The 16,197-nt window shown below is 46.0% G+C and overlaps 1 protein-coding gene across 3 annotated transcripts in view; it reads right to left on the bottom strand.

Annotated features, from left to right (window-relative positions):
* Positions 1-16,197, bottom strand: part of LOC138526452 (BAR/IMD domain-containing adapter protein 2-like) — a 451,265-nt gene that overhangs the window by 34,695 nt on the left and 400,373 nt on the right. For 2 of the 3 annotated variants that reach the window (XM_069637231.1, XM_069637221.1), the window contains exons 11-12: positions 12,656-12,727; positions 10,902-11,076 (exon numbers count right to left, since the gene is read on the bottom strand). In XM_069637231.1, coding sequence (XP_069493332.1) covers positions 10,902-11,076; positions 12,656-12,727 — 247 coding nt within the window. Of the gene's footprint in view, positions 1-10,851; positions 11,077-12,655; positions 12,728-16,197 lie in introns of all 3 variants that reach the window. The other variant, XM_069637240.1, reaches the window with a different exon arrangement.

The raw sequence follows: 16,197 nt of genomic DNA, 5'->3' as shown, positions 1-16,197 counted from the left end.
ACAAACCTAGGAAGCTGGCCACCATGAAAAAGAGTAAATGGTGCACATATCTAACTATTTCCATGGTTGTCATGATGGGTGAGCAAAACTGCTAGTGGGGAGGCTGTCCGAAGCTACAGGCAAGGTGGGTGGGGTAGAACATTGGGGTGGAGGTAGCGTCCAGAGAAGGGCATCGGGACCACCAAAGGGCCCACAAGGGTGAGGCTACAAAAGAAATGGTGTGAACCCAGGTGACCGGGGGGTTGTGGTGGGGTACAGGAGGCTGGGAGAGAATGCTCACATTCCTGGCCTCCAAATAGGCCAGTACCTCACCCTAGGGGGCTAATTGTACTTTTGACATTCAGACACATCAGCAAGTCTTTTCCTGATGTATGCGCAGTAAGAGTTTTCAAGCAGTGTCTTGCCCCCACCATATTAGTGTAGCCCCCCCTAGGCAAATGTATCTACTGGTGATGGAAAAAGCTTGGTTTGTTGGTTAACCCATGTGCTTCTGTGCACCCCAGAACATGACACTATAACGGTGAAATTAAACATTATGAGAGTGTAAAGCACCGGAGGGGGGTATCCATACTCCTGCTCTCTATATGGCAGAGTAGTGGCACAGAGCACCACAGCCAAGATTCTAAGTTTTGGTATCGTGGTCGAGCAACCAAGGCTTAAGCTCTCAGGAGGTGATGCGGGCTGGTTCTTAAGTACAGTGTAGTCCCCACGCACTCACCCCCAAAGGAATGTCCACACACTATGTTAGTGTAAACACAGTCTTTATATAAATAAGGTTGTAGGTTATATACACAATCACAATAACACACTTTGTACACTGGCAATACTATAATGGCAAATATATACAGGGCTACGTGGTGCCACTCTTAACTATCGATTCCTTTGAAAAGCATCAACTGCTAACAGTTCATATGACATATGAATCAGATCGTAAAATGAATCAACGATATACCACAGAAAGAATGCAAGTCAAATCGAACAATGGCAGAACAGTCTCTCGTCTACCTAGACACAGTTTGGTGTGAGGATCCCCCCACGTGGGCAACCTGTAAATAAAGCGTATTTGACAAGCCCAGTACAATTATACTCAATATAGTCTTGAGTCCTTCTAAAAGTTCCAAAACCCCAAAGTACTTGGTTTTGTGGAAATCTTTGATGAGCCGTTGCCGGAACCTTCTTGAATGCACTCCCTTCAAGGCAGGAGCCACGGTTCGGCGAGAGTCTGTGAAGAAAAGAGTGAAGACTGTCATTGCGGCAGCAGCTTCGGTTCTTGCGGTGCTTGTTGACGATCGGTCGAAAACGTCCTGCAAGCTGAGATGTGCGGTGCGCCTCGACGACGTGTGTTCGTTGCTGCAAAGAGTCAAGGAAGAACTTTGGCCCAGCAAGGGCGTCAGGTCGTCCGCATCTGGCATCGGCGAATGGGACGTAACCAGAGCTGGCTATAGTACCTTCGTTGGCGTCTCTCAGGTCTTCGGGTGGCAGGAAACCCACCGGCAGATTCTCCTCAGTCGTCAGCGGCCTTGACTTTCTCCGGCAGGATGAAAATGGTCAACGATGATGAGCAAGGGAGTACTTCAATCAAATGTCTTAGGCAAAGGAGCACTGCGGCTCCGGTCGGCAACAGCGGTCAGCGACGGTAATGGACTTCAATGTCCGGGTACTTCACTTTGTGATTGGTCCCCTTCTCCGGTCGGCAGCCTTTCGAGGGTCTGGCGTCCAGGGAGCATTGGCAAAGATCAGCTGGTGCACGATGGTCCCTCGTAGCTCTGGAAGAGGTCTCCTAGCCAGGTCCCCTCTTGAATCAGTTCCTTGACAGTCACGCAGCTTTCAGATTAGCAAAGAACAGCAGCAGCAATTATTCTTCTTCCAGCGGGCTTAAAGGTCAAGCATCAAGTATCAACTTCAGCTTCTGAACAATTTCCATCAGTGAGAGGCCCACAGATATACTGTTGATCTCCCATTCACTCTGCTGGGTCACACTGAGGCAACCAATATTTCAGAAGGGCATTCAGGCAGTCAGGAATCCAATCAGGCTCACAGTGCCTTCAGGCCATTCTTCTACATCCAGACACTCACAACACGGAATGTGGATTCGGACAAGCACTCTGCCATCCAGCACTCCACACTGCATTCATACCAGTTTCGGGCAGGGCTGTCTCAGTCATTGTGTCAACCACTAGCTGCTAGACACCCATAACATGAAATCCGTATTAATCACACACTCTATTCACCCAGGTCCCACCCCATGGGCATACCCACAACATACAGTCATTGGGAAGACCCCAGCCAGTCTGGCCTGGACTTCTCCACAATACCATATATGGAACTTCCACCCAACAGCCAGTCAGGGGGAAGGGACAGAGTCAGGGCTTGCCGGGACTTCAGGAAAACACGGTAACAGGCGAAAGAAAGCAAGAGGCCACAGGGGCCATCTTGTTTCCTATCAGGCATGGATGAGTGACTAAAAGAATAAGCAGCTGAAATATGAGCAGAATGTAAGATAACAGGGTGAGGTTCAATGGGTTAAGAAGGACAAAGCTAGGGTGTGCATGCTGCATCCTTTCGACGTGGGGAAATATGGCGTTATTACACTGGAGTTTGCCAGTGCCCTAGCCTGTGTGCTGCCTGCTTCAGCAGCATGAACACCTGTGGTCCATTAGCATGAACAGTTAAAGCATGGATCTGATGAACACAGCGATCCACTAGCTGAAAATGAGACGATGAGATGAATGTGGGCTACTGGGCTCTTTGAGCTTTACAAGCGGGGTACAGACATCATCCTACAAATAGACACAACTACTTCAAAGCTAGGAGCAGGAGGGGGAGGAATGGCTTAGTCTCCCTAGTTGTGCTGTATGTAGTGTATTAAGTGATAGAGTATTATGAGGCAGGGGCAGGGGTGACAACGTTGCGACGATCATGAGGTTACGTTATATTACCGCAAGGTGAAAATGAAAATTGTAGGCCTGGACTATAGACTCCTAACGGATGACCCCTTGACATTGGCCTATTTCCTACAGTGTCTGATGGTGCATTTTCAGAGGAAGGGAGGTCGAAAACACAGTACCCACACAAGTAGTTTTGTGTCGGTATCAGATTGTATAAGAATGACTGTAGAAATATTATGCCAACATCTCCTTTTATTTTGTGAATTTCCACTATGACACACATTACATTTCAGTTCTGCATTGTGTGTCATAAAAGGGTCCCATAAATAAACTAATACAGAGGACCACATTCACAATTGGTTTAAGTCTCAAGTCTAGGAGATTTTTTTGCCTGCTCCTGTTTTTCAAATCTCGGTGTTCTTCCCCTGGTTGCTTTGTTCCACTTCTGGGTGTCCGTCCCAATCACTGTTTCTCCAATTCTAGGTGTCTCCCCTCTTGCACTGTGCTCTTTCTGTGGATTCTCCCCACACCACTGCTGAATTCAGTTCTGCCCTCTCACTAGCATTACAACTGAGCTCTGAGCCAAAGTACTCCAGAACTAGATCTCCCACTAATAAGGGGCCCCAATTTTACCTGCTCCTAAATAATAAGACGAGTGTAGACCTCAAAGACAGCCCAAAGGGAAAGGCCATCAAAGAGCGCTTTCAGGAACCACCTCTCAGCACCGCCCCACTTGGACCTTTTCCTCAACCCAATCTGAAAACCATCGGACCCAGACTGAGTCGCAGAAAGCAACCCCCCCACCACCACCCACGCTGACAATAATATCACCTCTTTGACTAATAATGCCACCTCTGACTCACCGATTCCTGGGATATTCCTAGTTAGAATTGTCCCGTCATATATATGTTTTGTCCTTCGTGTCCTTGTTTCTGCGCCCCGAGACTTCCGAGTTACTGGCGCATTACAAATAAATAAAATAAATAAATAACTTCAGACAAAAGAAACAACCAGAAAGCTGCAACTAAAAGGGGACCCTAAAACTAAACAAACAAAAAAGACAACAGCAACCCCAACAAAAGCTCAGAAAAGTGTCATAGGTGGGCAACGGCCCCTATAAGCCAGATGGCCCAACCACAATAACACAAACTCCCAAAAACAAGAAGACTTAAAAAGAACAGAATATACCATGCACAGAACAGGACAATGTAAGAGAAAACTAGGAGAATGGATAAACGAAATGGAACCGCACCAGACCACCACACCACAAAATACCAACACAGCAACAGAGCACGCACCTATAAGCACAACAGAAAATAGAACAAACTCCAAAACAAGACAAACATCATTATCCCTAACACCATACCTCTTGAGGGACCACTCGCTAGAGCAACATACAACCACCAGAAATGCTAGACACACCGGCAGGATACCAGGTCCGCACAGGAAAAGGACAGAAATATGCAGAAGGAGAAAGATGGGAAAAGAAATCTTCATTCCATACATCATCAGAACTAGAGGGGGACCTACAGCAACGGCAACAAGATACAGGAGAGGAGCCAGAAAAGTCATGGAGCCAACAGGAAACCTAGCCAATGATGAAACAGACCCAACAGTTCAAATCCCAAATCCTGAGAATAATGAGGAAATTCGCCAACAAGACCACACCAAGATGAAAGCAAGAACAAAACGGGACACTAAAAAGAATAAAAAACATGCGACAGAAATCAAGGATACAACGGGAGATGTGGAAGACCTCTCAAACTACAGTCTGATCTCAAACATTTCCCCTCCATCAAAACTATTAGAGACCTATGTCTACGAACAAACACTGGAACATGTAGAAAATCACCAACTATTGGACCAGGCGCAAGTCAGCTTCAGACCCTTGAGAGGGACAGAGATGGCAGTCCTCTCTATATGGGACGACATAAAGACCAACGCAGACGCCAACACAAACTCAGCACTAACACTACTCAACCTCTCTGTAGCATTTGACACAGTCAGCCACAACATCCTCATCAAGAGACTGGAAGAAATCGAGATCACTGACACGGCACTGCTCTGGATTGAATCTTTCTTGTCTGAAAGAACAGAAACAGTATGGATAAAACCATTCAAATCTGCACCGTGGGACACCACCTGTGGAGCTCCACAAGGACCCTCATCCCTGCTCTTCTTTAACATCTATATGACGCCACTAATCAACCTCATCAAAAGACACGGCTTCACTTGCTACAACTACGCAGATGACACTCAAATCATCTACAAAATCAGTAATTACCAAAGGATGAACACAACACTAATAGATTGTCTCAATGGATGAATGCTAACAACCTCAAAATCAGCCCGGGCAAGATGGAAATCATGAGTACAGCCAACAACCAAGGAAGCAACCAGTACATCCCATGGACAACAGAACTGGGACCAGCACCCACATCATCCAAAGTTGTAAAAAACCTTTGAATCCTAATGGACAACGAGCTAACCCTAGAACCGCAAGTAAATGCGATCATCAAGAAAGACTGCTTCCATCTGCACATGATCAAATAAATTCTACCATTCCTCTCCTTCACACACAAAACACTGACCATCATGTCCCTCATCATGTCCTGGCAGACTATGCCAACAGCTTATACTTGAGAACAGTGGTCGAAGTGGGCGGGAACGGTCGGGAGTGGTGCTCCTCTACTTCTTTTAATTAAGTTTTACCATTCCTATACTTTTATTTTATAAAGAAACCGTTCCGGAATGGTTTAGTTTTAAAATAAATGTGCAGGAAGAGGTTGGAACTTGCGCTTTCAGTGCACTGCACAGGACATGTCCTTAAAGAGCAGGCACATGTGTTTTGGGGTTTTTATTGTGCATGGGATGGGGTGCAGTGATGGGGTCTGTGGAGAGCGGTGCAGGCCAGTAGGGAACATAGTTCCACTACTTCTTTTCGTACACTTCGACCACTGCCTTAGAATGCTGAAGAAACTGCAACATATACAGAACGTAGCTGCCAGACTTCTCACAAAGGGACTAAAGATGCTGCACTGGCACCCAGTCAAAAAACGAATCACCTTCAAAACAATGTACCTAAGACATACAGGCCTAGGAGCGGAATTAATTCAAAAGAAAATCACCATCTACCAGCCGACTAGAACACCCAGATCTGGGGCCGACATCCACCTAGAACCTAAACCATAAACGAGGAAAAAAACGTGGTGGAACAGCATTCTGATGATTTGCCATAACACTTTGTAACTCCCTCCACGGAGAAATACGAACCACAAAGGACAAAGCCTATCTAAAATTCAGAAAACGTCTTCTAAAAACCTGGCTCTTCAACTCAGAACGGGATGAAAGCAAATGAACAAAACCCAAGCACCATGAAATGAACACACAACTGAAAAGGACTAGGGGGTAGGCCGTACTGGAGTGAAATGCAGGGACGTAGAGAGCAGTCAGAATGGGAGGGAGACCCAGGGGAACCCGTCCCCTTAGAGGGTCATACCAGAAACAGGGGAGAGAGATGGGTTTGACTTAATTGGACCACAGATAGAGGACCTCAGACAAAAAAAGATGAAGAGGGAGGTGTCCCGAACATAGAAACTGATGGACCATGGGGCACACATAGCACATCCCCCCAGGGGGGTGCCAGTGTAGGTAGTGGTTGATGCACTCTGGGTGTGCTAGGGGGGAAGTACATGGGCAGCAATTTGTCTCAACTTTGAGGGTGGAGGGTGTGCGGCCGCTAAATAGCCATGTTGAGAACCCACACCTCTGCACACAACATAGAAGTGTTAATTGTAGCATACCAAAAAGCATGAAAGGGGAAGGGATATGTGCCACAGGCAGTCAGAACAGAGGGGGGTAGGATAGGGTACTGCCACTAGCCAACCATACTAAAAAAATGCATCTTTCTGCATACACATCTCAGACTTTGAACTAAACACAACCATACCTCTACATCCCAACAAACTGTACGCACTTCACTAGATCACAACAATGAAACAAACCACACATGGCTTTGCACAACAGTACATGGCGGCTACCGACCGAAGAACACACCTATGCTCAATGAACGGTGTAAACTGAACTAAAGCTGTCAACAGCACATCACAGCTTTCCTGCTCTTTTCTCCCGCTTGGTCTTACTAACCCATCCCACCCTTTTCCCCCTTGCTTTACAGATCTGCCAGAGCACCAAGAAACCACGCAGGTGGCAACAGTGCACAGTTCAAGCACCTTTAACATACATACAAAATAAAATAGGTATGGCTGTTTTAAAATGCCCCATTTTTGGAAATGTTATTTTACGTTATGTTACAAGGCTTTCATACTGCACCATATCACTGCAATGGTGCTCTCAGAGTACCAAGGCTTGTCTGGAATTTCCTGTGGTGTGCCAGATGTAACCAGGAGAAACTCCCCACAATACGTCTGGGCCGAGCATTATGCAGTGGGTTGTGGCACCCAGCCATGTTACTACTCCACCAACCACTGCAAGGGTCGAGCAGGCATTTTGTCACAGCACTTTGGTTTGTCGTCTGGTGCCTTAAAGTCTTTTCCCCCTACCCTTAGACGCTGTGCAGAAACAGGGTTAGAACTAGCGAGAAGGGCAATCTCCCACATGTGGTCGACAATTGTATTGGCAGGGCCAATTCTTTTGGATACTCCATCAGGCTCATCAGGAAACAATGTTTTCTTACTTGTGGTACAATTGAGATCAAACAGATTGCAGCACATCCTTGTCATGCTATGAAAAGCAACGAGGTTATTGGTGAGAGTCTTTCAGCAGCAAATCTAGTGCAGCATCCATGGATTTTATACGTACACCCCAATTATAATCCTCATCATGAGTACAGCTAAACCGTCCTTGCTCATCGGGCCTTTCCATCGGAGTACCATGAAATGATCGAAAAAAAATGACCTACTGAGAAATTACCGAATTATTTTTGATCAATTTTATTTTAATAATGCAGGGGGAATCCATCCAAGCCCTTCCCCACCTCCCCCTACCTAACCCATCCCCTTACCCCACCCCACATCTATTTTTAATACAAATGAACAAAAATACCTAAGTAATTCGACCAAAACAATTTGGTCATTTCTCATTAGGCTTTTTTGTATTCGATAATTTCTGCAGAAACTCTTTCAAACACCTCCACTAATACCGATGGAGAAGACAGTTCTCCTTTTGGAATGGGTTTAAGAAGGGATTCTTACTCTTCCTTTGTGCCCGGTTCAACCCCCTGTGGGCAAGGTTTCACAGGGCTGAAGAAGAGACCCTCGGTGTGATAATTTGCTCGTGCCTGGTCTCGGTAGTTGAGGCACTAAAACACAAGCCACATTTCAAGGTGCCTGTGCTGGGGCAGGCAGCAGGTCTGTAGGTTCCTTGCTTAGCTTAGTTGGTACAGACATCACTCTCTGTATCTCCATAAGCAGTATCTTCAGTGAAGGTAAAACCTTCATAGTCAGTCGGACCCCATCCGGCCTACGCAAAGTTGGAGAAATCTTGAGTTGATCGGTGTCCCCAACTGGTGATCTCTGATCCAGAAGGGACATGGCCTCCTCTAAGTCCAAATCTTCCTAAGAGATTTGATCTGATGATCATGTAGTGCTTCAACATCTGCATCTATGCCAGTTACCAAGATCTCCTTAGGATGCACATGAGAGAGGCGACACAGCACATATCATAAAAAGGCTGCGTTGGCTGCTCTTGCTGCTCCTTTCTCTTTTTCCGGGCATTTGATGAGGCTCTTGCGGTTGCAGAAAAGAATCCGTTGTCGACTGCAAAATATCACAAGCAGCCGTGAAGAGAAGTAGCCGATGTGATATTGAGGGTTTTTAAAGCTACTCTCGCTCTGAATCAAGAAAATATGTCTTGCCAGTGGTTGATTACAAGCACAATTGGCACTAAGAAAGATTTTCAGAAAATACCAAAACCCACATTGTTCTTAATGGAAGAGTTGTGCCACTTCATCACCTAACATCTTCCTCCAGACCTGATTTCGGCAAAGGGTAGAATGAGCGCCGCATTTGCTGGGGATGATCTCCGGGGTGCGTGGCATTGACCGTGAACGGGCAGCCTTACATTGTGCGTAGTTCAGAGGAAAGGCTTCATTGGGAGGTGTAGGTGGTGGTCTCAGAATGTTAGGGTGGGTGCATGCCTGGTGCTCTGCACTGCTCTCGGGTCTTATCAGAGTTGTGGGTAAAAAGGAGAGGGGCAGAGGAATTATCAGAGGGAGAGGAGACAACGCAATGCCATGTTTGCTACTTGTACTGCCATTGACAACACTGTCAGGCTTTAACAAAGCCTTGATGGTAAAGAGGGTCAGGGAGGAGGATTAGGGAGGTAGAAGATGTTGCTGATGGATAAACGTGAGAGTATATTATGTTGGTCTACAGTAAGCGGCGTTCGTTCTCTGAGGATATGCCAGGGAAGTAATCGTCTCTTTAAAATGTGCTGTGGTCCTATCGGACATCTGTGTATCTCACCATCACTACCATGCTTCTGGAACTGCTCAGTGAAATAACAGCCGGCACTTAGTTGTGCCCCAGCTGGATGAAATGACCACTTCCCGCCAGGGTGTACTACGCAATCCCAAGTGATAGGAAGGGTTGATAGCCCAAATTCAGATATAATAAGTCAAGGTATGAAAAGATTTGGGGGATGGGGCTGCATGGGGTGATGCTGTACCAAAGTTCTCAAGGCCCCAAAAAGCTCGATCAATTATTAGAAAGTAGGAGGTTTTGGAATGCGGAAAAGAGAAAATGTGTGTCACCCGTGAGAGGATTATTGACAAGGACTAGGCAAGATATCCAGTAAGGGAGAGTCAAGTGGTAGAGAAACCCTAGCTAAATATAACAGCTGAACTGGAGAGAAAAACACGCATTGCCAGAGACAATACGTTTATGAATGTCCTATGCCTACTCCAACCTCAACAATCCCAATAAAGGCCATGCCATGACTTAAGGACAGAAATAAAGTTCACACTATTGCGAATGATAACCAGCATTCAGGCACTTAACAAAAAACAGGCACACGCTTCAAACAAAAAAGTACAAGGAAACAGACACTGTTCTGCCAAGACTAGTCTCCTGGGACTCTTTCCATTAAATTGACACACAAGGAAACCAATTGTAGCTGAGCAACAAACAGAATAATCGCTGTAAGTAAATCAAATTTTCAGAAACATTCAAAAGGCGGGAATAATGACTCATCACTAAGATGGATGTGCATTCATCCACATTTGTCATCAACCCCTGGCCGTATGAAAAATATAAAAAACTGGGTTATTTTATCGCACTTCATGGCGTGAGTCCAGCCTTCAAGCACATGAATGGGTTTCAAACCCGGGACGCTCGGCTTTGTCTTGGTTCCAAGACAAGTGCCTTGTCCCTGAGCTATCCTCCCAGCTGTCAATCGTTGTTGCTCTACTAGTTGTCGATAAGGCAACAACTAGTAATCAAAACTTAAGAATTTACCCTCTGAACCCAACACTGCTGAAAGAGCATGGCACAAGCAAGGAGAGGGGTCATAAGGGGTCAGCATCTGTCACTCTCTCTCTCTCTCTCTCTCTTTTTCTTTCTCTCGCTCTCTCTCTCTCTCTCTCTCTCTCTCTCTCTCTCTCTCTCTCAGAGGATGAAAACTTCCCAAGAAGACGTTTTCGGGGATTCAAGAACCTCATTCCTGTTTGGTACAATTGAGCCCGCTCTAGGTGAAGCGAATGCCTTAAGAGCAGGTGGATTCATTATATTGACGGGAAGACAGACTTCTCATGGTGACCATAGAGACGTATGCGCAGATTAACCTAGGTGCTTGTTAGTGTCCACGCTAATCTAAATGTTGAAATGTCAGCTGGCTCAGAGCGCCAGACACCTAGACCCCTCTCACTCCTCCGTACCACCACACTATTTGGTAGCCTGAGTCCCTGTCATACCAAACCCACGTGCCTCTGTCCTGTCCAGCTTACGCTAGCAAGGTGTGCGCATGTGGACGGGACCTCGCCGAAGGCCCCCTCACCTGCGACAGGTCGGGATTGAGCATGCTGTAGGGCCTCTGCCGGAAGGTGCTGGTGCGTGGTGAGGGGGCGTAGCGCATGCCGTCAGTCTGGGCGTTCTCAGGCCCTGGCGTCAGGCCTCCTCCCACCTTGTCCAAGTTGCCAGTGCTGCTGCTGTTCAGTTTGCTTAACTGGAAGCTGAAACGGAGGGGAAAAGAGATGAGGTCATTACAGCGGGAATCAGGAATTTACCTTCCCACATACCACCCTTCTGAGAAAGCTACCCCATCTTCCACCTTCGTTCACAGATCGAGAAGACTTCTAGACATTGATACGTGCATGCCTTCACAAACAGATCATGGAGCTCTTCTAAGCATTGGCGTGACAGCACTGAATAATGTGACTGTCTTCTAGTGAAAACAGGCCTACCCAAATCTTATGGATGTAACTAAAAGGGGCAAAAAATCATTTAGCAAAGGGTTTCATGGAATAGGCTGTCATTGTAGACAGCCATGTGGATTGCATCTTCATCACTCCACATTAAAGCTGATGTGGTGCCTGCCTTTTCTTTACCTCTTCGGTTGTTCATTATTAGCCACCCTCCAAACTTAACTACTCTGATTGTGTCCTGCTGACCCAGAAATAGGAAGGACACCATGCCATACTATCCTGGCACAAACACAATCTTAACATCAAACTCTCATCACGAGTACGGCTGTATTCCAGGCTGTAATACCGCCGACTGTAATAGCCCTAGCACCGACTGGTCCGGTGGTATTGCCATCGGATCACAGGTTGGGCCTTAACTGTAAATCCCCATTCCTGATTGGGTCCATTGGATCCAATGGGGAATTTTCGGTGCTAATACTGCGGGCTAATACAGCCGGCTCTAATACAGCCGAAAACAGGGATTTTCACCTCCAGAAAAAAGCTGGAGGTAAAACAGCTGATTTAGCGCCAAACTCGTGATAGGGCCAGCCCTTAAATGCGGCGGTAATACTGTTACCACCGCATTTAAGGGCTACAGCCCAACTCGTGATGAGGCCCTTAGTGTCTAATGTCAAAACATGTCATTTCAATCGAACACATTGCATATGGGTCAAATAATCTGCCCTCATCTGTTAATTTCATTGGATGTCTAAACATTTTAGCTTTTGCATTTTGCCCACAGTTGTTTCCACAAATTTCTCTCTTGGTGGTGCATTAATGTGTATTTCCTAGTGGAAATATGTCATGGTTCTGTGCTGAAATGCCACAAGATGACCTGCGGGCAGCACGGCTATGGGATATGTGCATTATATTGGGTAGTGAGTCCTCGGTAATAGAAGGGATAGATTTCTTCCAATTTTTGAACCTTTTGCGCAGAACTGAGACCATCATCTGTTGTAGTGACAATGATTAAAAATGTATACACAGAAGTGCAATGGCAGGAATGTGGAACCGCAAACAACCACCCACCCCTCCCCTACACCCTGCACACAGACTCACCCACCCACACCCACCAACCCCTACACACAAACAAACACCCAGCAACCCCCATAACACCCCCCACACACACACACATATACACACACACACACACCAACCCCTTCAACCAACCACACACACACCCACACACCCACCAACCCCCACACCCACAGAAACACACCCACCCACACACACACACCAACCCCTACGCCCATCAACACACACACACACACACCCCTCTCTCAAGCAGTACAAATAAATGCCAGTGTTAAGATTTGAGCATCACATTCCCCAGAAGTGATATTCTTACTTGGAGTGAGGTTTCTCGAGGGCATCCACAGGCGGGAGAGGGCGGGTATAGGAGAAAGGAAACCAGCCTTTCCTGTAAAAGAAATAATATATCTTACATGAAAAAGGCTTTGCACACATGCCCTGATGGGGTCGCAGTATAGACTGGAGACTGTCCTAACACCTGCTATCATTATGCAATATTTTCCAAGGGAAATGGTACTTATAGGTATTACTCATGGAAGTGCAGTCTCAGCATCCCAAGTTTATGAAGAACACTCAGCTGTGCCCCCACCTCCACACACAAACACCCCACCCCATTGTTAATGGCCAAGACCTACTTGTGGGTGCCCTCTCCATATTTGTATCTTTTGATGTTCACTCGGTTATCCCATTTGACTGGTGTTCATGATCCACCTTTGGACTAGTTTTACTCATCCTTGGGTGAACACATAAGAGCATCCACCTTCAATATTTGCATTTTCCCAGTTGCTCGGGTGTGCTTCAGGGCTCGATGCTATCATGGTTCTTTTCCAATTATAGTTTTTAACTCCACTGAAACGCTGTTGGAATTGAAATAATATTATGCCTCCTATCGCAGTATTTGAATGTGTGTTGGCCTACGCCAAGTTGTCTAAAATATCGTGTAAATAGATTCCGCGGCAAAGTCTTGACCTTAACGAAAACTGTGTAAGTCGCCATCTTGGATTTAGCTGCCATCTTAGGTTCTCTTGTAAAGTGGAAGTCACCCTGAACATCAAAATGGAGGCCGAATGACATTCCGAGTGAGATTCTGGCCGTTGTGACCTCCGCACACATGAATAAGTAATATGCCTGCAGGCCACTTGTCAGGGTCGCGAACTAAGACCTTGTTCTATCCCTGACCTATGTGTAAATGAACAACTGTATCAGCGGAACTGATCAAAATGCATACATTATGGGATTGACCTGGCAAGGAACCCTAGGCCTGGTCTTAAGAATGGTTAACCCGCGAGGGGGTTGGCCAGAGCTGGATAAAGAGTATAAAAGCACAAGTATTCCAATGTACGGTCTCTCTACTAATGCATCGAACCTTCGTTGAAGTTTGTTACGTTACTCTGAGAGCCGAATAGCTATCCGTTTGTCAATTGACTTTTTGGTAACTGCTGTAGCTTTTAAATAAAGCACTTTGTATGTCCTTTGTAACCTGTGTTGGTGTGTTTCCTTTGGGCTTCCCAGTCTCATATCAATTTCTTTGTTTTCACAGTTGGCGCCCGAATAGGGACCCTCAAGATTGATGCCGGATCATTGAAGGTTGACGCAGACTATCGAACCTGGATCGGACGGTGTGATTCTGCGGGCCGGACCGATCGAGACGCGATACCTCGGCAGCGCTGCACGATCCGATCCTTGGACGATAGTCGTGTGGTCTGACACGGCATCTTGACGAGGGTCCATTTTTGAGGCAGGCAGATTTGTCGAAACCACCAAACACAAGGTAAAATTCGTTAGGTACGTTCTTTGATAAACCGTACGGTCCTCCTTAGGTTTGGTCAGGTGCAGTCATGACCCGGCTTTTAATTTAACCCTGACAATTTGAATTTGGCGTATTGTATCTGCAGACACAATTATTGACCAGGTAACACCAATTTTTTGTGAAATGCCTGGGAAATTGTCTAGCTGCTTTAGGGCTCTGTTCCGCAGCGATCGACAATCCTTGAAATTTAGCCGCCCAGCACCACAGGAGGGGTCGCCGGCATGTACTATGTACTGTAAGTATGGCATTGGTAGTATAGTATTTAATGATATTTGGCACAGACAGACCAGACATGCCTCTGAATTTCAGTGGCCAATCAACGGTAGTTTTGAGATCCCCCGTATTGAATACTTAGAATCAATCTTGCTAAAAAAGAAGGCTACACCTGCAGCCTTTGATGTTTTACAGAATTGGAAAAAAGAAGCGTTACAGCAGCTTAAAAGTAGGGACAAACATGCACGCCGTCATAAGACAAACGCCGAAAAGGCGTTGTTATATGATAAAGAAAAACATTCAGAATCAGTTAATAATATGGATAGGGCGTTTTCACTTGGAATCCAGAAAATTTACCCCTCTAGAGATTTCCATGTTTCTGAAGAATTTATTGAGAAATTGTTAAACGTACGCAGGCCTGATGCCTCAGCGCCACCTCCGTATGTTCCTATTTTGGGCACTCTGCCCATTCCTGCTGTCGTTCCTGCCGTTATTCCTGTTCCCCCTGTACAACCTATTGTTCCTAGTCCCATAGTTGTTGTTCCTCCACCTATCGCACCGCTCCTTCCTTCTGCACCAATAGTTGCACCTTTATTAAATTTACCTACACCTCCGCTTCCGAGTGGCCCCGTATTGACTGAAGTTGATCCAGGTGCAGGATCGAAGATCGTCACTCGTAATACTGTTTCTGCAGATAAGAAACAGGAATTGTTTGCATGGGCTAAGCATTGTATGGAGAAAGGTGATCAAGCTAATGTTTTTTCCACATTATCTAATTTGAATAGTTTTCCCGAGAAAAATGTTTTTATCAAAGGTTTGGGGACTCATTTATGTGTGATGTGGGGTAGATTACAAAATTCGGATCTTCCACAAGGAGTGAGAGATCTGAATGCTTTGGCACTTTCGAGGGACACAGAGCAGAAAGTATACGGCCATGTTGAAAAATTGTTTGAGTTTAGGAAAGACTTTGAAAAGTCACGAGATGAGGACAACGAAGACAATAGAATATATGTACAGAAACGGTTCCTTCCGTGCCGTAGATCGGCACCTGAGGAAATACGAATTTGTACTAAAGATGCGGTTCGATGGATCTTGGATTCATCGATTCCGCCGGATGAAGTATATGACACGTATAGTCAGTATATAGTAGAAATGCAAAGAAAGGTAATTCAGGTAATGGTACAGTACCTGCAAGAAGAATGTGTAAGAAAGAAGGTTAGTTGCCCCATAGAATTATTGGGGATTTGTAAAAGGGCTTTTTCGCCCGATACTTCTTCAGCTGCCTTAGCGCTCGACCTGGCTCTGTTGCTTAGTAAGCGGCTGGAGGTACCTATATCTCAGTTGCCTATGAGAGAGGCTCCTCCGACCTTTGTCCCAAAAGTTGAGATCCTCGCCAACGCTGGGACTGGTGCCCCCGCTGTGGATATCCCTGCACATTATGTATCACAATTCGTTCACGTCCCGTTTTTACGACAGGAAGTGAACACTATTAGACAATCAGTTCCCGATATCAGGAAAAACCCGACGGGGTTTTACAAAGAAATAGAGTCCGTCTTGCAGTCTTCTGTGTTCACCTTGAGTGATATTGACTTGCTATTTCCTGTACTCCTACCCGTAGATGTATGGAAACAGGTTCGGACAGTAGACGATGTGCCAGGGTTGGGAGATACGTGGGCTAATATGATTAGGATTGATGGGGAAAGACCAGCTGGTGAGAAACCACCACAGGTAATACTTACTTTGCCTGATAGAATTGTCGCAAAATTAAAAACTATAATTCCAGAGAAAAGAATTATTTGGGACAAGCTTACGGCCTGTGTCCAAGGAAAAACTGA

This window comes from Ambystoma mexicanum, chromosome 1q, assembly GCF_040938575.1.
Source record: "Ambystoma mexicanum isolate Mex_15411 chromosome 1q, UKY_AmexF1_1, whole genome shotgun sequence".
In the NCBI taxonomy this organism is placed as follows: Eukaryota; Metazoa; Chordata; class Amphibia; order Caudata; family Ambystomatidae; genus Ambystoma; species Ambystoma mexicanum.
Note: the sequence above shows the minus strand (reverse complement) of the source record. Positions and strands in the feature narration are given on the sequence as shown.